The sequence below is a fragment of the Rhea pennata genome, chromosome 3, assembly GCF_028389875.1.
Source record: "Rhea pennata isolate bPtePen1 chromosome 3, bPtePen1.pri, whole genome shotgun sequence".
NCBI classification, from domain to species: Eukaryota; Metazoa; Chordata; class Aves; order Rheiformes; family Rheidae; genus Rhea; species Rhea pennata.
Window position 1 is genome coordinate 93726008 of NC_084665.1, and position 23862 is coordinate 93749869.

Here is a 23862-nt window from a genome sequence, read left to right on the forward strand (position 1 = left end):
GGAGCAAAACTTCAGTGTGTGAAAATTTCCTAGCCCCATTCCCTAAGCCACTCCCAGAGGAGCTGCCCTTCATTTCCACGGCATCTATCAACTAAGTCACAGGCAAAAATGGAAGATAAAAAAATCACTGCTCTTTATCAGGGAGGATATTGAGCCTAACAGTATAGATATTCTGCATATTATCGTTCCCATTAAGGCAACAGGGATCAAACCTGCTTAGCATCCTGCAGAATCATATTCTTTCCCCCCACGGGGAGAGCTCTGATTTCAAAGCTTTCCTCTGCTGAGGCCGGCTGAGCTGAAGCATCAGGCTGTCGCCAGAGGGAGCTGCAGCAAGAATACAGATTCAGCTTATTTTTTCCGTTGTTTTCTTTGGCACAAACAGAGTCCAAGCATTTTGTTGACTTACATTTTTTATTAGATGAACACAGTCGTAATATATAATTTAAAACTCCACGTGTACACAGCCTAGGATGCAACGTGCTCCCTCTCCCACTGGGTTACAAAACACGGAGACTCAAGGTGCACACCAGCTCTACACTTGCAATGTCACATAAATGTCACCAAAACGGTTTAGAGCAGGAGCACAGAAGTCTGTGCAAACCAGGACCCGGCACACCAGGAAGAGGGACAGAGTAGGAAGAAGGGAGTAAGCCCAGTCTGCCCTGGCTAAAGGAACACTCTTGAGAAGCCGTTCTCCATTTTCCCTCTCAAATCTGCAAGGGAGCCTTTTGTGTGCAAGAGGATGAAGGATAAGCCAATGAGCCCATGTAAGAACCACTCTTCAGGGTGACATAAAGATGCTATTTGCCATTCTGCACAATTCCTTCCATTTCTGCTCTCTGAGCAGGGTGAATATTGCAAGGCTCACTCCTCCTTGCACTGCTCACCCAAATAGTTGTACCAGAATCAGTAGACAAGTCAAGGAAGACTAACAGGATTTGGCACTCCCTGGCTAAGACCCCACTTTCACACTCATGCGAAGGCAGTTCCCCTGCCACAAGGCACTGCCTAAAATCATAGGCTCCCACTTTTGAATAATGTTATTCCAAGAACTGGGCTCCGAAAATAAGTGGCCTGACAGAAGAGAGAGGGAGGAAGAACCAAGAAGGCTACTGAGAGTTTGGCAGCTCCTCTTCATTTCAGCGATAGCGCCTGGGCTGCTCAGCACGTGAAATAGATAGTCATTTTTGAGCCTAAACAGAGATTTAAGGGCTTTACTCCAGGACCACTTCCTTGGAAGGCTCAATTCTAAAATAATTTCACATACAAAAAAAAATAAAAATAAAAGAAAGAAAGAAAAATAGAGAGACAGATAGAGACAAAGCCACCCTAAGAAAAAAATCAGGAGTTTACAAGACTCATCAAAAACTGTTTCAACCTTACAAAGCATTTGTCTTTCTTCTTAGGCCCCCATATTAATTTACTGTATTATTACAAAATAATAGTCATATAAACTACCCCTTTCTGAGTTTAAAGTTTAATCATATCTAAGAAGCTCCTACAACAACAGTCGTCTTTCTGACAAGGCACTAACCAGTAGTGTGTGGCACAAACAGAAACATTTCTTTTCAAAGCCACTGATACAGTGAATGTGTGTGTGCACATACGTCCACACAGCAAATTTAACTAGATATGAAGATTTAAAGTTTAGTTCACACTGTTCTCCCATTTAAAAAGTGGAGTTAGTTATAGGTATTAGCTAAAAATGGGACCATTTGGCTCTTGAGCACACTTTCTTTTATGAAAGTATTTTAAATAAAATCAGGAATTCTTTCAAGAACGGTTCTAATCTCCACAGAGCTTTTCAGTTACCTCATTAGTTACATTTCATTATTACAAAACCAGTTTAAAAAATTACAGGTCATCTTATGTAACAAACTAAAACTCTACTTGCTTTAATTACAAAAATAAGGCTGTAGCACATCAGACAAAATTCACATTCAAGTAACATATGTACTTTTTTTTCTTAAACTAGCCACTTACAACTCAAAAGCAAATAATCTAATGGACTTATAAAACCAATCCATGCAAGCAAGCAGGGTATCTCTGGAGCTAGTATTTTCCTCTATACAATTAATCATGTCCATATGAACGCTTTGAAATAAGCTATTTTTACTTAATAGTTATAATAGAATTTGCTCGCCACTAAACTAGAGGCTTCTGTTCTGAGGTTTGTGAAATCAATTTCAGCCCTGGAGAAATCAGTGTGAGTTTTATCATTCACATCAGTAAGTCTGGGATTACTCATGTGGATATACTTCTGTAAGTTTTTCAAAACTAGGTCTTCAGGCAGTTCTCAAAGTTTACAACATATCAAGTACATGATAAATCCAGGATGGCTTCTCTGTAATTGACTGTGTAATTATGTAAATTCATATCCACATTCTTTGTGACGTTAAATTTTATTTTCCTCACTTAGAAACTGTCACATAGAATTTATTAAAGTTAAGAAAGTACAGCTCTGGCTCATGCCTTATTTGTCATATTCTTATAGTGAAGTTTGGGTCTCATAAAAATATGGAATTAGTGACAAGAATGTCACAGTAACTTACCACAGGCAACTATATAATTCTGAAAAATATATATACATATACATATATGTATGTTATCAGTTCCCACTCGGGATTCCCCTAGAGAAGGTGCTGCTGCCAAGATTTTAAATAGTAAATATAACCATGGGGTGTGTGCTCTTGTTCCATCTAGCTCCTTTAATTGAGCTGAGAAGGCACAGGAGAATCCAAAGAGAAAATTATTTATGAATGGTTTCCTTTAGCTTCTCCTTTTTTAAAACTTTTTTGCCTTTGTACTAAAGGGAAAAAACATACAGTTGTAAGCAGGTTGTGGCTGAGACAACATCATGCAGGAAGATAACTTATTCTTTACCATAACAATCAGTAGTCACAAACATTGATCATGTCATACCCCTGTAGTCTCAGGTAAGCTCTTATCCAAAATTTGGAGGCTACAGTTCTCCTGCTGTTCAGGATCTTCATCAAGGACTTGAATGATGACCCAAGTGTACCCTCAGCAAATCTGTGAATGACACTGAACTTGGAAGAGTGGCTGACAACAGATGGCAGAGCCTCAGTCCAGGGGGATCTCAATAACCTGGAGCCAACAGAGACCTCCTGAGGTTTGATAGGAAAAAGTGCAAAGTTCTGTACCTGGGGGTGGCCATGCATCAGTACAGGCTGGGAGGAGTCCTCCACCAAACTAAGACAGCCAGGGGCCTAAAGCACACGAACTGTAGAGAGAGGCTGAGGAAGCTGGGTTTGCTCAGTCAAGCAAAAAGAAGGCTAAGGGGTGACCTAGTAGTAGCCCACAACTATCTGGAAGGTAGTTACAAAAAGGATGGTGCCAAATTCTTCCTGTGAATACCAAACAACATTAAAAAAAAAAAAAGAGGCAACAGCCACAAATGACAGCTTGGCAGTTCAGGTCAGACATTAGGAAAAAAGTTTTTACTAGGAGAGTAGTGCAGCACTGCCGCAGGCTACCTAGAAGGTTATGAGATCTCCATCTTTGGATGTATTTGACACTCTACCAGACAAAGCCTGAGCTAGTGTTGGTGTTTGCCCTGATTCTGACACAGTACTGGACTAGATGACCTTCAGCATCCTAGTTGGTTGGAAAGGACAACTAAGGTTACTGATTTTAACAGAAATGTCACTTGTTACACAGAGAGAGTTGCTTTCTGATAGTTTTTACAAGAAGTTTGGCTTCTCTCTAGCCACAATCTGAGTGAAAATGGGATTGCAGAGAAGCTCTCGCGCATAGTGGTCATCTGTCACTTACCCAAAGACATAAGGACAGTTATTGGAATAGTACTACCTAGCATTATGAAATCACTAACCATAAACTACATTACAGCTTAGCTGTTATTTAAATAGCTAGAAGTGATTCATAATGCAGAATGCAATTTGACTTCTTACTAAAATGCATTTTGCAATGCTTATTGGCAAGTCAAGGGCCAAAGTTCTGCTATATGCCTCAGAACAATCCCTCTGGGGACACTCTCCACCTCCTTTCCCTAGCTTCTGCTCCTCAGTAGGGCTGACTAGTGTAGCTTCATCCAGCAAAGAACACACCCAGCTTTCTTATCATCTTTGAGGCATACCTCCCCATGGGAGGGGGGGGAGAACAGCACATATGGGAACAAGAGCTGAGCAAGTTAGGTGTGCTCCTGGAGAAGGGCAGAGCATTTAACCCTCTACAGATTTGAGCCCTCACTCTCAAAGTATCCTCCTGGTTCTTACGTGGATAATGGTGGAGCAGTGTGTTACTGGAGGTAAACTCAAGGTTTTGGCAAATTTTCATTTTAAGACAGTCCAAGTGAAGAGCTCCAGAGCTCTAACTTGGGATTCTGCTGTCTCACTTAAGATGTTACTTAATATGATCATTATCTGTGAGACCTCTTCTTCTGAACTAGCCACTATTTTCTATCCATGCACATTTTACCTGTATTTTGAAAAGGATCCATGTCAAAATATTTTATCTTGGCACCCCCTCCACGATAACAATTGTTTTTAAACAGCCAGTTGCAATGTTCTTCATGAGGCAAATCAAGTTTTTATGACCAAGCTTAGCAGCCCATATCTCTTAAAATAAACATATGCTAGCATAAAAATCAAAATAAATACAGGTAGAGCGGAAATATGGCAGTTCTTAGGTTGGACTGAGATCTTAAGATTGACTGTTTTTACCTGATGGATTGTAGGTAGCACAGACGTCCTAATAAGCACCAGCACTTTAACTATCACAGTGAGCTAATTCCAAGTGCTGTAGTTACAAGAATTTAAAAAGGTAAGGAATCTGACTACGTAAGTGTATCTATAAACAATACAGGCTCTACATGACCACTATTCATCCTCAAACATATGTGTCAGACAGAATGTCAGTGCTAGGTACAAAAGCTATCTAAAAACAAACATGAAATATGAACAAAAAATATTTTTGAAAAGGAAGATGAGTAGCTCTGTCTTAACCCCATTTCATATACGTTATTAATTCCATATTGTTGGTGAGCACCATCCCAGTGGCAAGCAGAATACTAATGATGATGCATGTTGCTCTATCACAGTGATCCATTAGGGAAGCCATCGTGTGCTGAAGAACAGGGTCATCCATTCAGAAGATGTGCTTGTCGAAGCTTTAGACAGGTGTTCTAGGGTTCTGACTCCTACTTAAAAGAGAAAAAAAAGGATTGTTGATACTATAGAATCACAGAATCAGTTAAGGTTGAAAGGGACTCTGGAGATATCTAGTCTGACCTCCCTGCTCAGCAGGGTCACCTAGAGCAGGTTAGACAGGGTTGCATCCAGGCGGGCTTTGAATATCTCCAGAGAAGGAGACTCCACAACCTCTCCGGGCAACCTGTGCCAGGGCTCCGTCACTCTCACAGGGAAGAACTCTCATGTCCAGGCAGAATTTCCCGTGCTTCAATTTCTGCCCATTGCCTCTTGTCCTGTCACATGGGACAACTGAAAAGAGTTTGTCCCTGCCCCCTTCACACCCTCCCGTCAGGTACTTGTACACATTGATAAGATACCCCCTCAGTCTCCTCTTCCTTGGGCTAAACAGGCCCAGCTCTCGCAGCCGTTCCTCATAGGGCAGGTGCTCCAGCCCTCTGATCATCTTCATCGCCCTACCCTGGAAATCTCTCCAGTAGCTCCATGTCTCTCTTGCAGAGAGACAGAACTGGACACAGTACTCGAGATGAGGCCTCCCCAGGGCTGAGTAGAGGGGCAGAATCACCTCCCTCGACCTGCTGGGAACACTCTTCCTAATGCACCCCAGGATACCATGGATACCTGGATACTCCAGGATACTATAACATGTTCTTACGTTCTCATCCCCTGTGTTTGTGACCTTCATCCTCTTTCCCTGCACCTGCCAGCCCTGCCTCCTTTCTCTGTGTCCGGCCCAGGCAAATCCTTTGGAACATGGGGTGCCCCTAGGCCTAGTCTCCGTAACAGCTGAGGATGCATCACTTTCCAACTCTAACAGACTCAAAAAGTGAGCTGCATTTATATGGACACTCCTGCAGGCCTACAACAGTTTATATTTCCTAGGAACATAGCTGCAGAGAAGTTGTTATTCTGATTTCAGTAGGAGATCATCTTCTTCCTACAACTAATTCTTCAAGATAGGAAACAAGACAGGCTGCCAAAACTACCTTTTTCTGTGTTTCCTCCTGTTCATCTCCTCCATGGAGTCCAAAAATAAATGAATTCTTGACAGAAGAGGAACTTTATAGATACCCAAGGGCTACAATCCAGACCTGAAAGAGTACTACTAACCAAACCCAGAAGAAAACCTTCCCTTAGGTATTTGATTTACTGCCCATAGGAGCATTATACATACTCTCCTTGCATGCGTGTCCAGGCCCATTCAGGCGTCCGTAAGGCAGTAAAGTGTCCTCTGTTATATTGCCTTCAACAGAAGCATATTCACTGGCTCTCTGCTCTGTCCTGTTATAAGCGTTCTTTAAAATGTAATTCTTATCCAAAACATTGCTACAACTCTTGGTACCTCTACCATTTCAGCATGTTTTTTAATTCTTAATGAATAAATGTCATCCCGGTTGTCCCACTATGGCAGGCTGGTCCAGCAAGATGAAGTTCTGGTGTTATTAGCTGCAGGTATTTCAGTGATTAAGACTCAAGTTTGGTTCTCTGTTTTAATTAAGTCAGTTGCTTTTAATTTACACTGCTAAAGGGAAGCAAAATGTGTTCCCTGAACTTAATTCATTTGCTGTCTCAAATTACTCCAATATAAAACTTGGTTTCATTTAAAATGCTTTACCTCTCACTGCAGCAGTTTTAATTACCTCATCAGCATTAAGTTGATATGGATAGTTATCAAGATAATGGTCCATCTGAACCCACTGAGTTCTTTCAGTTGAAAGAAAATTCAATCTCAGTATTTCACAAATTTCCTAAGAAGTCTGCAATATTACACTTACCTTTGATGCCAAACTAGGTTTCAGTCTGAGAAAGGAGAAGACAGTGTTGCTTTCCTTTGATTCAAAAAAGCCATCATAATCCTAGAGGAAAGACGATCAGTCAATATTTGTACTAGTGTTCTCTGCTTGATCTTCTCACGCTATGTATTAGAGTGAAGGGTGATACGTAATAACGTTCAGGAAAATATTCACTGATACTTACCCATATTCTCCCATGCAAACCTAACAAGTATTTCAAACAGTAACAATATCACCAACTCCAACAGCAAAGAAAAATACACAGATTCTCTAACACCTTTCACTGCTTAATTTGACATAAAGATACAAGTGTTGAATTGCCTTGTGGGCATATTTTAAAGGTAATTAGGTGTCTAAAAGTAAGTTTCTGATGGGTTTTTGAATTGCCATTTTAGGAAATAAAATATTTTCAAACGTGAAAACCTTCAAGGAAAAGTCCTAAAGAAGCTGAATTACATTTGGATGGAAAATGCATAGTCATCACTTGTATGGCTAATACACCTGCCATGAGATCCATAATCACCCTGCAGACACCCAGCATTTCTCTCAAGTCCTTTATGGTGCACTAGACAGAGACACTTTACCATAGTGGTTTGCTCCTATACTGATGCAAACACAGTTGTCCTAGCAAAGCTGTACTTTGCAGTTGCACCATCAAGCAAGTACCCTCAAGTCTAGGAAAAAACTATACCTGAATATATGTCATTTTCCAGCCTAATAGTCTCAAAATTAAAAGTATCTGCCCTCGAAGACACAAAGACACTGGCAGAAGCGTATGATGTTGATTAGGATTCAGCTTATTAGCTGACATAGTAGAAAGAGCAAATCTCCATAAGATGACTTTTCGTCTTTTTCTTCTTGAGAGATAGCATATTGCTATAGACTCAGGCAGTAAGTCAGTATCCAAGAATAAGCTTTACATCTACCGATCTTTTCAACTTTCAAATATAGATACCCATACTGAGAGACAGAGAGGGAGACAGAGAGTTAGTTTTAAGCTCCAACTGTTAGTTTTAAGGTATTGTCTGTTCTACCTAATCTGGAAATTAAACATATAATAAAACAGAGTAAATAGACAAATATTTTTTTCTAAAACAAATTCATTGAAGGTGAGGAACTGATGCTAATTATTGATTTAACATAAATTCACAACTAATAGCCAGAAAGCAAATCAAAGTAAAATAGGCAGACCTCCTAACTAGGTCACAACAAAGTTGATAATAGTAATTAGCAAACAGTAATAAAAGCAACCACATCAATGCCAAAGATGCAGAGGGCAATTTAATCATTAAAACACCTAGACAAGCAACAAGGAATGCTGCAGCTCTGCAGAAGGATGTTTGATTAAGCCTTTAACCTTTAAGAGTAAAACTTAAAAAACTGCATGGATGTTATTAAATCTGAATGAGATCCAGGCTGACACTGTTAAGGCACATGAAAAGTAATGAGGGACACACGTTAGATGAGTGACCACATGTGTAACTCCTGAACTAATAACCTTAATTTTCTCCCCTGGGTTCATCTACAAGTCAGCTGTAGAGCTGAAGGCTGTGGATGAGTGAGAGAGTACAACCTGCGGTGAGGAGAGTGAGGGCACCTCTCAGCTGCAGGGCAGGCTTCGCTTGGCTTAAGCTCCTCATCACAACTCATGCAAGCAGCTAACTCACAGGCAGGCAGCTACCAGGAGTGTTTCTGCAGCAGCACAGCACAAGGTAGACATCACTTTCTTCCCTCACCTTTCCCTCCTAATGCAGTTTACAAAGAGGCTGGAGAACTGCTGGGCCACTTTGCCCAAGAGGTGACTCCTGGCTTGTTCGAGTAAGCCATCACCTCTCTTCCCATTCTCAGGCCCTGGGGTTCTCTAAGAGTGTCTTAATCCTAATGCTTCTATTAGCTCTAAAACCATCACTGCTCTACGACTATACTTTAACACCCTCGGTTAATAAATCTGAAAGAAAATCAGGATGGGCAAGGATTCATAGCCTGAAAATAGTGTCATAGGAAACAGTGCTGCATTCCTGGCTCTGACAGTGACTTTGTGACTCAGACCATTCAACAACATCTGTGAGTATCTGTTTACTCTAACATCTGCAAAGTAATTTAAGACCTAATCATCAAAAGCTTTCTGCAAGTGTTAATTTTTACTTCTAATAAATGCTCAGGCCTGATTTAATACATTTTATACACATTTTTGCAGATTATCAAATCTAGATTCACACAGCAAAAGAACTGTGAAGGTTAAACAATGAGCTAAACTAAGTAACTGCGTGTTTAAAAGAGCATAAAGATCAGTGGATTCATTTATTTTACAAAGAGGAGAATAATTACACCCACAAGAAATCATCAGCCAGAAGCAAGTTCCCCAGTGCTTTAAAACGTGTACTGCAAAACATATTAAAATGCTATTGACGTTTTCATGCTGTGAGGGAGAGATGGAAAGGAAGTATTGTGCTTTTAGATAAAGCAGTAATAAAATTTTAAATAGGTAAGTTTTCCCATCAGTTTCTGCAATGAAAACTGAGCATCCCCAAATACTGAAGTGTTTAAAAAAAGTTTAAAAAATATATCATAGACCTATAAAAGCTGAAAGAAATCCCTTTAGTATGGTATTTTCTTAAGAGATTTTTTTTAAGAAACAACCTCAACCTCTCTTCAGTTTTGCTTTGGGATGGAGTAGGAGTTCAAAGCAGGCTACTCTGACTTTCCCAGTAATACGTGTAAGATGAGAGATGTTCCAAAAACATCCCACCTTTGACCTTACATTTTTAAGGAGAGAAGGTCTGCACAGATTTGGACTATATGTAAAGACACTAAATGAAAGTATATGGACATGAAAAAACATGATGATCGTCTTTGTGCTATCAGCAGTAGATGCAGAGGTTGAAGAAGGAAAACAGTGTGAAGCTCAGAGGAAGCTGAAAGCTTCAAACACAGGCAAGAACCCAAGTCACTTGCAAGCCAGCAGGTCCCACTTGAAAAAGCTCTATGGGACACCCTGCACCCCGCAGAGAAAGGAGGCCACCATCAGCTCTTTTTGGCAAGTCAGTAGCTCCCTGTTCCTGCATTGGGCTTCACTGCAGATGGCAAGTCACTAAAATTCCTTTGCCACTGTGCCAGGCAACTCCACCATGCCAGCCAGGATCAGCTGAGCAGCAGTATCTTGCCTTTTTGCAAAGAAGTGGCTTTCACTGACTCTCTGGAGGCATTCAAAAAGCAGCTGTTAACCTAAAAATATACCAGCATGGCAGTACGGCAAATTGCCACCCACCACCCCACTTCTAATGGAAACTATGTGTGTAAATATAATTTTAACTGTATCCCTTTAAATTATGATCTTTGATGCTTTCCAGAGTTGCTAATTACATGTTATTAACACACAAAATTCTGCCAACTCACTAACTAAAGCTATTAAAACTAAAGAGATGTAGAGATAGAGAACATGAATCATCACTGAAGCAGAGACGCTCAGTCCCTCAGGAAAAGTTGAAAAGCCACAAAATACAGGTGATACATCAAGAAGACATGGGGATGAAAGGCTGCAGAGAACTATAAATGCCAGTGAAGAGAAAAGATAAAGCTCAGCATGATTTGAGGGGATAGAGAAGTGACAGGAGTGAAAATAAGGTAAGTTAAAAGCTATTTCAAGTCAGACAATGTTTCTTAACGGGTTACTAGCCATCTGACTCTGTTAGGCCTGGTTTCACACCATTAAAATCATTGGTTTGAGTGATTCTAAACCAGAACAGAGAAGACGACTGCGGTCTTCAGGTGCAAAGTAACCCCAGATGGTAAGGAAAGGACGCTGGTGAAGTTCACTGTGGTAGCAGGATAGTTGGTACTGTATGCAGTGCACAGTGGATCTACTTGTCTTGCTCTCAGTCTCTCCTATGCAGATGCTTATGGCCACGGCTGAGACAAATCCTGGCTAGATGAACCTTCAGTCTCACACAGTAAGGCCATTTGTGTTATCTTAAGTTATATGTTATGCAGAGTTTTAAAGTAAGCAGCAAAGTCAAGTGCAAATGTCCATTCAGTGTGCTAGTAAGAAGAAAAAAAAAAAAAAAAAAGAAAAGAAAAATATTCAAGCTTCAAACTTTATAGCTTTGTTTTCAAAATCTGAGCCCTTCCAGCGACCCTCCAACTAGGAGGCCAGTGGTTGTTTTACATCTCTTTAAAGCCAGATTAATCAAAGGCAGAATTCTCTTAATATCTACATCATACAGAAATCCCCAAAGCCAGCCACTGCCCAAATGCTATATTGAAGTAAGAGCAGCCTCGTCCTTGAGACAGTGGACTAGCAGTCAGGAAATCTGGATTTAACTCTTCACAATGACACATGTCATTCTGGCATTTATGGGTGTTTTATGCCCATCTGCTCCAATAGGAAAGTTGTTGGTCATGGAAATTTTCTCTTCCTCAGAAATTACACTTCCAGGGTAGCTCTCCTTTCTCTGTTCACATAGCTGAGCATGGCTACAGTGGTAGCTGAATCCTGAATGTGACATGCATGCCTGAAGTGTGCTGTTTTCCTAGTGCTGGGAGATCAAATCAGTGTAGTGATGTGATTACAGACAAAGTCATAATTAAGTTGGCTCAGATTGTTAAGCAGGTACACTAAGGCTTGTTTAAATAAACACTGTCACTGCTGGGAAAACCTATTTTCTGCACACTGAAGTTAAAACTGGCAATATTACAGATCAGCATAAAACCAATTTGTGCTTCAAAAGACATATGCAAAAATTATGGCATTGAGTAAGGAGTAAGGTATAATACTAACACAATAGATTTCATTTACCAGTTAGCAATTACATAGATACTGTCCATCCATAACTGCAACTGAGATTAATATTATCCTTTATGAAGTTCAAAGACAGTAACAGTAACTATGAATAAAACTCCTTCCAATAAGTTTCTTTAAAAAAGAAAATTGGCTCTGTACTTTTAATCTGCAAACAAATTTTTATTGCTTATTGAGTGTTTACCTTTCCAAACCAAGAAGGAGAAACACAAGCAATTTGCACAAATGTAGCTTAAACCACTTTTTATATGGATATTTTAAAATATTTTAATTATTAAACATCACATAAAGAAAAATTCTATTGTCATGCTGTTGGAAATTATTTCTCTTTGGTAACCATTTATTAAATATGATTACTATCTCTTCATTCATACAAAAAAGACAAAGTAATTGCTCTTACAAGCAATAGTGGGGAACTTATAATTTAAATGAACTGAATCAGCACTCTGCTCCTGACCAACTTAATATTGCATGCCACTGAAAATGAGATGTTAGCACCCTTCCTGAAAAGGGCATTTCGGTTCTCTGGGGCAGGTGACATTCATTCATTGATCTGATTAGGATTACAACGGAAAGCTCTTACTCAGCACAGCTCTCCTTGGAGAACAAGCGCGTGCGCCTGTATGTGAGCCCCTTTTTTAATACTATACAAATACACATGCAGAAAGAACTTGTCCACACAACACAGGCTAGTCTAAACATGATAGTTTTCAACTATCTAACCTTCTGATAAGATCTCTGGACAGGATTTTTAAAGAGCTAATATAATTAATTCTACAGAGCAACCTGTTACTCTCTCTGAAGGGCTAGGTGTGTATTTTGCTAATCTCTAGCGACAGGCTTCCAAAAACAGAGGATCTAATACAAGGGAGACAGATGTCAGGGACAGTTCTACTGTTTAGGACAGCACATGAGTGATGTGATGCTGGTAACTCAATGACAGGGCACATAGGCATCAAATATCTAAGAACTGATATACCTCACGTCTCCCACAGAGAGTCCCAATGCAAAAGGGCTTCCCACAATCGAATGCAAAGGACTTTGAGCTAGCACCGTGCCCCTATGAAGGCAGGGGAATGCTCAGGGAAAGGCAGTGGCAGAATCAGGTTACAACAGGGGCCCCACTGCAGTGCACCTTCCAGCTTAGCATGTAATTTTACGAGTTAAATTGTTTGGGTAAGAATTTTATCAAATCAGACCAGGACAGGAGTTTGAGAAGAGGGAGTGGCTGAAACATAGGGGAGTTCACTATGGCAGTCATCCTTCTGCAACCAAACATAGCTGAAAAACAAATTAACCATGCTGCACAGAAGCTCTGCAAACACATGTTTTAACCTGGGCATGTTTTAAGGCAGCTGTAACTTTATAAGGATATGACAACCACATAGCTTGCCTTTTTGTCTTAGAACACTGTACTATTAACAATATTAGGTGACATCTCAGTGCACTTAACGAAAAAGGAGTTTCTCCCTTCCATTTGCTTAGAATTGGACATTGGCAGGATCACTTTCAACCTTTCTTTCATTTTCTGTGGGTCTTTAACAGAAGAACAGAAATGGGAAGGTTTCAAAGAAGAAAGCTGTTCTAATTGTAATGGCACTATACTACATTAACACCATTTTTACTTTCAAATGGTCTAGAAAATTGCTATACCTTGACAGTGTTTCCTAGAAGGCAATCACATTAGCATGATGTACAGTGAATTACTTATTTTACCTGGTCACTCCCTAAAAACAGGCATGACCTTCTCCAGATACTGCTCTAATACGCTGCTACCCATATCCTGTGCCATACTATGTACCGCCATGTATTTCTATCACTTAGTAAGCTTTCTTATCCTCTCCTCAGTATATTTTAATAGACTAGGCCCTTTATAAAACACCATTTAACTGAAGTAATCCTGACCCCTTCAAGACTAATTCCTTCTTCTCAAGGAGGTACAGAGCAATATGGAGTTTCCATTCCGTGCAAAGGAGAATGTGGATCCCAAACAAAATTGTTAGTAACTTATGTCACATTTAATCATTATTCACAAATCTTGCAGAATATCAATGTAATAAAGATATAAATCAAGAATTATAAAGAATTTGCAGTATTTTCTACTAGTCTGTTACAGTACTATATTAATTTTATACTGATGGTCTTTAACCATTTTAAAATACATATACACCCTGCATTATTTTATTTATGAACTACAGTGTTGCCAGAGTAAGACATTTCCACAGATGTGTCAAGCCCTTTACAACTACCATCTTTAGGTGGCAGGATGGTTTACTTGATACGAGAGCTTTTCCCACATCCGATTTGTAAATCAAGAATCTGGAGTTAAAACTGTAATATTGAATCCCTTTGCTAGAACAAGTTCACCTAGTTACAAGAAGGCAGTAGCAACATAGATATCTCCCAGTCCTGGGCTCTGATGCAGGAAGGAAAACAGTATGTCTTGAACAGTTACAGTCAGTCAGACTGCAAAAAACTGAGTAATTTTTCTATTACTTTGCCTTGAAAAAGCTATTTCAATAAGTCTAGAAAGCAAAAAGGAAATAGACCAAATACAAATGATGGTGCTCAACAGGAAGGCACTTCCTCCACTCGCACACGTTAAGGCAGCACTAATACATTACTGATACCAATTTTAATCACTCTGGGGAGGATAAAATTCTCGGATTATTTTATTTTCACTGAACTGCTGAGTTTGTATTTTCTAAAGCTCTAACACTGGGTAGGCTGGCTACCCTACCTCTAGTCCCATACTCCCCTTAAAGTAGTACGTACTACAAAGAACTGAAGTTCTTTCTTCAGGACATGGACAAACAGTGAAGAAGCTGAAGACGAAAGGAAAGACACAGCCTATAAGTTACAACTGTATGGACCCCATGAATGGGCAGAGCCTGCCAGCAGAGAGAAGAGGCATGGGCAGGAGCTGCCTTTCCAGTGACAGCTCTGCCTTCTGTACTCCTTGCCTGACAGATGGCCTAACTGGGAAGATAAACAGTGCTGTGTCCCTAACTCACTCACCTTCCACCTAAGGTGTACAGATGCCTGGGATCCATGAACTACTTGTAAGCAACTGCAAAAGGTAACTGAGAACAATTTCAAACTAAATTTCATCTGGTGAGATTACTTCATTCCTGAAGACAGAACTGGACCACCAAGATACTAAGTGAGTCGTATGAGACATCTCCAAGGGTGCAGGGAATTGAATGCAGACTTGCTGAAAATCAGTTTAGCCTCACAATAGCTCTGGCTCCTGAAATAAACACATTACAGCTGGCATGCTAAGGTGAACTATTGCCATGTTGCCTGAGGATCCAGAGACGAAGTTCAAGCTCTGCATGCCAAACGTCCCCACAACAGGTCAGGGCAGACACTCATGTAGTCTTTCTTAAATCCTCTTTTGCTGCTTCTTTCTTTTAGTTACTGACTTGTCATTTGACACATACAAAGAATAAAATGCATCTTTTTACTTAAGAAATGTGTATGATTCTTTTCCTGATTAAAAAAAAAAAAAAAAAAAAAAAAGAAAGAAAGAAAAAGGAGACTGGTTTTTCACAGGGTAGAGAAATCACTGCTGCAGCAATTGCCCGTGTACTGAATAGTTCTTGAGAACACTGCACTCCTTTCAAGTCTGTTTTGCTTCTTCCTTGTCTATAGGCCTTTGCTGTTTTGATGGAGTTGATATCCATATATTACATTTCAAGGAAAGACAATAACTATCACATATCTTTGTATCTACTGCTCTGCCCACTAGGCAATCTACCAGGGCTTACCTTAACACTCTAAACCATCTGAGCAGCCTCCAAGAAAGAAAGAAAAAAAAAAAAAGAAGTCAGCCTGCTATGTAAATATTTGCTCCTCAGCTCAAACTCCCACCTGGAAACAGATTTCCTTTGAATTTTAGTTGGCCTAAATTTCAGGCAATCCCACAAGATTGGCAAACTTTCTACATATAAAACTGCTTCAAAGTGTTAACTTGCAGCTTCTCACCTACTGTGTAAAGAGGCTTGAGCACTACCTTGGGGGTGCAAATTTCACTCTGGAAGGCACATGCCCAAAATCTACATGTCAGTGCTTGGCATCATGCCACAGTCCCTTTGCAAATCTGGCCCTAATGTACCAACCCACAGTGATCTTTCCATCTACCTGGATTTTCCAGGATCTGGATAAAAAATGTAACAGCAAGCAAGATGAATAATTCTTATTGTTAAACAGCGTTTTCAGCTTGTAGAATACTGAATAGTTGGTACTATGGTTTATCTTACCAGCAATTCTTTAGAATAATCTGAACAATTCATATGCAGTTATCACTGATGTGACTAGGTGAAAATAAATTCACAATGGGAAATGGAGCATTTAGAAAATTTTCTGTAACCTTGAAAGCAAAGGGTTTAGATAGTGGAAACTTACAAAACCAAATGCAGTCTTCATCTTTCTACCAAAACAGTATTTGCCATGCTCCATTACTGTACACAAGGGTACAAGTGAAATTTGAAAAAAATGATACACGCAGACATTTAGTATGACCCTAAAATGTCAATTTACACTCTAGTAAGAGAAATAACAAGAATCCTGCTGTCAGTAGCCACATAGACAGCTTCTGCAAAAGAAAAGAAAGAAAAAGGCTTAAAATCTAGTCATCATAGGTTTTTGTACTGTCCCAGGCTGACAAATTTATAATAGCTGAATGGCAGATAGTCAACAGAATAATGCAATTCTTCAAGTCAGTCTCAGTAGTTAAAGCAGTGATGAATACACACTGGCCTACGTAATAAGAACATTTTTTGTCCAAATAAGCACAATGACAATCTCTTAGAGAAAGGATTTAAAACACTATACGCAAATGTGCCAAATGTCATCCTGACTCTAAAACTTCTGTCTTCATTAATTCAGAGACTCATGACTACCACTGATTTCATTAAATGCTGAAATTGTTTTACAAAATGCTATCTACGTTTTAGTTACTTTACTATTTATCTAAGTAGAGGACAGAAAACAGTTTACAGCTGCCTTTAGCTGTAGAAGGAAGTGAAAGAATGACTACATGAAAGATACAAAGCATTAACTGAAGGTCTCATTTACAGCCCTTTACTTGATGCTATATCATCCCTACAAATTGGAAAACTCCTGAATCAAAGAGCTTTAGATTGCTAGTTAAATAAAAATTCCTTCGGTTTAAAATATCAGCTAGTTCCTACTGAGGAAAATGGCTCTACACTCTCTTATTTTTTCCAGAGTATCTCAATTTTACTTTTATTTATGCAGTGTGTAGGAGTTCCTTCCTGGAACATATACTATGCCTGAACATATACATATATCCTAACTCTTACATAGCACTAACTAGCGCAAGATCACTGTGATAATTTCAGATTTACACCATTGTAAATTAACTGTGCAGATTCATGTGTCTGATTTGTCTGAAATGTAGACTCTTTCCTTACCACTTACAATGTTATAGCAATGTCACTAAGATGAAACAAGAGATTGCAAAAACATAAAAATATGTAAATGATCACAGTGTTGGTGCTATCATACAATACTAGATTATCAGTTAAATGATTTATGTTCTTCTGGGATCACAGCACTTATCTATCTTGTTAACAGGAAGTAAAAATGGTTCTTGCCGAGTATTGTATTTCAAAATCCCATTAGCAGATCTTGTTACTGAAAAAAATCAGGGAGCTGATCTCCAAAGACTAAAAAAAGTATAAAACAGATTAATGACAACATTTGAAATTACATCAATTTAGACCAAATTTCAAGATCTCTCTCATGCATCAAGACAAGTCTTTTGATACAAAAAAGACACCTTCTCCTGAGGTACAAGAGAGTTTGTTTTGTGAACCAGTAAGCATCGGTCATCTTTTTTACCTTTTTCCCTGTAATACAAGCTATTGTAAAATCAAATTGCTGAAACCAACCTGTTATGGATATTTAAGGAAAAGACTGAAGACAAACTTCCTCTAATGTGCAGTTACATTCTGAAAAGTGATCAATTCAAATGACAATTTTCTAGCCAGAAAAATCTATTTTCAGGTAATATCCTTGAGCACATTGCTAAGGTTTTCTACTAAGGAAGACATGGAGAGAGGAAAAAAAAACAACTATTAATGCTTTTCCTAACACAGAAAAAAACAGTACGGCTATGAGCACGAAAAGAGTCTTATTTTGACTTGTGCGTCATATTCCTGTGAAGCTCTCTTGAAATAATATGAACAAAATAAAAAGTGTACCTATCCCACTTTTCCCTATCTAGCCTTAATATATTTGGAAAAACAACAAAGGATCTGACCCATTTGCATTTTCAGTAATAATGCATAAGCCAGAATCAGTCTATAGGTAGTTTCCTGGTAACATGGTTAGACTGCAGAATTGGCAGTCAGAAAAACAGACAGTCCTTTGTGAACACAGCAAATTGGATTTAGAAATTGCCTGGACACAAATCAGGAAACAGAGGTACAATTTTCTCTAATTCAATTGACAGAAAACTCTGGTTTTTTTTAGTTATTTAATAATGATTTTTTTTAAAGTATTTGTGTCAAGACAAACATGTGAAAGACCTTAATGTGAAATCACAAGAGGAAAAGACATGTAATGTCTGCTTACTTCATCTAACCCCTTTGCAATATTCTACCCCCCTTTCCAGAGCTGACCTCTTTTGCCTTCTGCCTAATGTTTTGTCTCCACTCTGTTACCTCAGAACCTCATTAACTAACGCCAGCAGGATAACTGATGAAAGTTACTGCACATACTATTTCCTTCATCCTAGAAAATATGTATTTTCTTCTCAAAGTATGTTTGTTCTTTAAAGATGTTCACACTGATGATGAGGTCTAGTAATAGGATTACCTCTGCTCAACCAAAACAGCTATCAGCTAAGTAGACAGATTAATGAGATCATCTCCATGTTGCATGACATCTTCTGCCTTGCTAATTCCAAACAGCAATTAACAGTTTTTCTAAGACTGGGTTAAAATGTTCTATAAAGGAAAGCTGAAAAGATGTAGAAAGGGTAAGAAACAGCAGCTTAAATATCATGTTTCCCTAGTGAGCTAAAATTACACAAAGCAATGGAAGTGTTGTTATTTTGTAAATGAAAGCCTACTCTAAGTGTGTGTCAAAATTCCTTCCACATCACAGATCCACTTCCTTAATGGACACTTCTCTCTCTTAAGTAGGAAGAGTTTCAAAACTGACACAGGAGGTAAACCAGCAAAACCAACACAAAACATATGGGAGGGATGTTAACTATTTTGCTTCAAAAAGTCAGTCAGCTGCTGCAATATACTCAAACCATTCGTTGCACAGTATCCTAAATTACCTTGCGAGTCTCTCCCTCATATTGCAGTCAGCAACCTACACAACACCCATATCTACTCTGATCCAGCTATTATAACCACCGAGACACTCTTCTCCATTTCATCCGCCTACTGAACTCACACACAAGCATTACTCACTCGCTTCCTGATGCATCCAGCATGGCACATAAAACTTCCCCTTATCTCATCACTCAGTCTAGCAGGTACCCCACACCTGCCTCCCATATGATGTGCAAGTCACAAGGTTAAAGTATAAAACGATGCAGCAAGGTGAAAAAGTCTCAGATGCCATCTTTTTTGCAATATTTTGCTCAAAGACAAGTATAAATTCAGGGAAGATGCTCCCAGATTATGACAGTGCCAGAGACTCAAGCCTGCAGCATACCATACTGGCTAAGCAGGAGAATAAAACATTCATACGGTGCCATTCTTAACACATCAGTCAAAGGCTAGCGTCTCAGCTTGCACTAGTGGATAGAGAAACTATTACAGCTTACACACACCAGCAGAGAAATCTGCCTGTCCATCAGCCTGCTGTCAGTCACAAGCTCTCATGCTAAGCAGTCTTTCAACAGAGGAAAACAACTCTCAAACTGCTTTCCTTTACGGAAAAATAAAGCTATTCTACATTCCAAAGAGCAAATAGTTTTCAATTATCCTAGAGACTTTTGACTGCATAAAGAATCTCTGAGTATAGATGCAATTAACCCTATGAGAGCAGAAGAGACGGAGCTTAATTACAATGACAATATAACTCAGTCTAGCCAGTGTTCTCATTTATTCAGATTTCTGTTGGAATTTTTATGCTTGGGTTAGAACAAGGTAGCAGCAAAATGAGGAATCCCCAGATTCTGGTGGTCTCACAAAGGATTTTATCATCAACAGGTTACACATGAAGTACATGATATTCCCAGTTCTTTTGTTTGTGAAGGGAAACCACTAGCTGAAACAATATTAGGATTTACAGATGAATGATCTGAATTTTCATTAATGACATTATCTGCTCCTTTCCCTACAAGCTGTCACCATTAATTCAGACACTGCTAGAGAAAGTTCTATACAAAGTCCTGACTTTCTAAATGGTGTATCACTAATATGTTGTTAGCTGTCAACCATAATAGCTACTTACTCCACAGTACCGATCATCACTGAATATCTGTGGTGGCAGTGGATTGCCTTGTGCAGGCTGCCTGTCCTCAGGAATATTTTTATACATCCACTGTCTTTTCTCCTCTGACATTGTGATATCCACCTCTTCAAACTCTATACGATTGGCTTCCAGAAACCTCACCACATCTTGTTGCCTCTTCTTTATCTAGAAGAGAAAAAAAGGAAAGAAGAGAAAAAAAGGAAAGAAGAGAAAAAAAGGAAAGAAGAGAAAAAAAGGAAAGAAGAGAAAAAAAGGAAAGAAGAGAAAAAAAGGAAAGAAGAGAAAAAAAGGAAAGAAGAGAAAAAAAGGAAAGAAGAGAAAAAAAGGAAAGAAGAGAAAAAAAGGAAAGAAGAGAAAAAAAGGAAAGAAGAGAAAAAAAGGAAAGAAGAGAAAAAAAGGAAAGAAGAGAAAAAAAGGAAAGAAGAGAAAAAAAGGAAAGAAGAGAAAAAAAGGAAAGAAGAGAAAAAAAGGAAAGAAGAGAAAAAAAGGAAAGAAGAGAAAAAAAGGAAAGAAGAGAAAAAAAGGAAAGAAGAGAAAAAAAGGAAAGAAGAGAAAAAAAGGAAAGAAGAGAAAAAAAGGAAAGAAGAGAAAAAAAGGAAAGAAGAGAAAAAAAGGAAAGAAGAGAAAAAAAGGAAAGAAGAGAAAAAAAGGAAAGAAGAGAAAAAAAGGAAAGAAGAGAAAAAAAGGAAAGAAGAGGAAAAAAAGGAAAGAAGAGGAAAAAAAGGAAAGAAGAGGAAAAAAAGGAAAGAAGAGGAAAAAAAGGAAAGAAGAGAAAAAAAGGAAAGAAGAGGAAAAAAAGGAAAGAAGAGGAAAAAAAGGAAAGAAGAGGAAAAAAAGGAAAGAAGAGGAAAAAAGGAAAGAAGAGAAGAACACACATCAGTGCAAGACCACTCTAACCAACATATCTTTACAAACATTCCTCATCTCCCATCCCACCCCCTAGGAAGTTCACTAACTCAGGAAGACAGAAGGGTTTTTTTTCAGCTTTAAGTTCATAGAAATTAAATACCGCTGTTACTTTGCAAGTTGGCAAAGGTTACACTTATTTACCTCACTTCTAAAAGGTTGTCTCTATTTCCACTACGGGAGTTTCAGACTTTGCTTTTTAAAGATGCTTCTGTAAAGACTCTATATGGGACTCTAAGAAGTAGGAGCTAAAGGCAGTAACTGGTTTTCAAAATCACTAAAGGCTACATTTTGAAGAATACAGGCACGAAGAAGTGCAAGGTAAGCAACTTAGCAAGTCCCAGAAGAACCTACTCCCATTATTCACAGAGACAAGCATGCTGGCACTTCTGAGAAAACACCCCTGCTACACACTTTTTTGCCTCTCTAGATACTTAGACATCTTAAAAATGCAGCCTGCTGAACACAACATGTTGAATCTTTTAATTAAGAGTCTCTGTACACATATCATACATGCTTAAAAATAAGCATGACCTTATCTCTTGATAATTAACTTCACTGCAAAAAATGTGCATGAAGTTTGTACTCAGCGTATGGTGTTTCTGCCCCTCTATCGTCTTTATACAAAAGTTTAATGGAGGTAGAATATAGGCAGTATTTAGCTCACGGTAGCTAAGTAACACCAACTCTTGACAGCTAGCTGGGCTTCAGGCAGATCCACTCAAATAAAAACTACCTGAGGCAGAGAAAAGCTTTAGTTGTGCTCATTCAGCAAGATCTGTTCTGCATTCTCTTCAGTCCATGCTATACCTCTTGCATCTCTATGACAAAACTAATTCTTTCAGAAAGGAACTCTAAATTATACAGTGTTTAATTTTTTACAGCTATAATCAGCAGCATTATTTGAAGGGAAAAAAAAGACAGATTTAATAATTTTGTGGTATTCTTGGGGTGTCAGAGCCACACAGTTGCTGATTGGCATAAAGCCCAGGCAGATGAATAATGCCTGCGGGTATCATATAACCTAGATACTATTTGGAAATCAGAGGATTTTTAAAGTGCATGTGCTAGTTACTCTTGTCACACATTCCATTTGTCTACCTAAACACACCACAGAACAGACAGCTTTTGGTGGTAATGGAATCACTGTTTCCGTGAAATAAGAGGGTAGCCATCTCAAGACAGAACCTGGAAAGACAAAGCTTTAAAATGCTTGTTGTCTTTTTGAGAAGCAGATGGCTTTGAAGCATTTGTCTCACTCTCTTATTCTTTTTTCTTTTCTTACGTGTGCTATATTGATTTTTAGGCATATTTTGAAATGAACACTTTTTCATACAGCAGGCAGCTCTTAAAATTGTGTGCAAATAGTACATTGTCAACAACAGCAAAATTACTGCCTCATCATCACTGCTGATACTGAAGACAACATACCTTTTATAGCCTCTCTAAAAAATTGCAAGGAGGAATTCTATTGTCAATACAGAAGTGAAAGAGATTTTTTTTTTGCTCTGTCTTTTATCATAACAAAGCTGCAAAACAGGCCCAAAAGAGATGAGATGGAAGACTGACATATTCTTAATACAAATATTAAATATTAATTTAAATAGAAAAGAGACATTTAAAATCATGTGAGGGGCAGGGCGCTTCCTTTCAATGCAGCAGTGCTAAAACCAGCTGCAATTCCCTACTGCAGTATTCACCAGCAACCCTGCCCAGAGCAGCTAGTGATTTACACAGTGCCGGGGCCTGTCCTCTGGCCCTGGGGCCTGTGTATTGGGCACTGTCCCTGGCACACTGTAACACCTAAATCACAGCCAGGAATTGCTCATGAGACCATGAAAAGGCCTTGGCCACAGCTGTATGTGCTAACATTTTCACAGCCTAAACAACTGACTTTCATTGCCCCAGCCCAAGTCACTTACCAGTATATGTGGACCCATGTTAATCCGCTGACTGTCAGTAGCCTGCACATGGCACACAAGCTTAACAACTGGAACTCAGATTTAATCAGATCCCCAATATTTCCCTGTTCACACCATGAGAATTCTCCCACAAATGCACATTTCCTAATCTATTATTTTTATTTTTATAAAATTAATTAAGATATTGAAAGGAAATAAATTGCTTTTTTCAGACATAAGCCTTACAATTCTCCATACAACATCTGCATGAGTTATCAGCTGAGGATGTGCCAGCTGCATAAATTCAGACAAAATGTCCTGAAAATTTTCAGCCCAAAAGTAGCATTTTTTCCCTCCCACAAGTGATTTCATTCAAGTCTGTAAGCTAAAGCAAGAGTGTTACTTACATCAGGAATTCTATTACATTATGCCTTGTTGTTTGATTGACGATCAGAGCATCTGCCACAACAGAAGCCAGACAATTATTCCCCAAGAAAACCACAGGAGCTTTGTCTTGCCATAAAACTGGATCTGTGCCGCAAGAGTACGTCAGCCTCTGAGTCCTGCCTGCAGCTCTCATTTGTGGTGACTCTGAGCTACAAAAGCTTCCACCATTTGACCAAATACAACACGCCACAGAGAACAACAGCAGTTCTTCCCTCCTCACTACTCTATGGGGAGGACCTGGGCTCTGCTTAGGAGCCCAGTGGAGATGAATCATTTGACAAACTATGGAGGTGGGCACTTTAGTCCCCTTTGCAAAACTTAGCCTTGCAGCTCACGGCTTCCTAGGTTTCCAGTGTGCT

General features: G+C 39.0%; 1 protein-coding gene across 1 annotated transcript; it reads right to left on the reverse strand.

Moving 5' to 3' along the window:
• Window positions 1–395: 395 nt before the first annotated feature.
• On the reverse strand, window positions 396–23480 carry SH3BGRL2 (SH3 domain binding glutamate rich protein like 2). Its single transcript, XM_062572815.1, has 5 exons — window positions 23464–23480; window positions 23078–23119; window positions 20229–20414; window positions 6968–7048; window positions 396–5182 (listed from the first exon to the last, which is right to left on the reverse strand). The coding sequence occupies exons 2-5, from the start codon at window positions 23093–23095 to the stop codon at window positions 5168–5170; spliced, it is 300 nt and encodes a 99-aa protein (XP_062428799.1). The 5' UTR covers window positions 23096–23119; window positions 23464–23480; the 3' UTR covers window positions 396–5167.
• Between the last annotated feature and the right edge of the window lie 382 nt (window positions 23481–23862).

Coding starts and splice junctions, on each gene's coding strand:
- SH3BGRL2 (XM_062572815.1), bottom strand. Junction 7,049..20,228: donor GTGATGATCGGTACTGTGGA/GTAAGTAGCTAT, acceptor TCTTTCCTCTAG/GATTATGATGGCTTTTTTGA.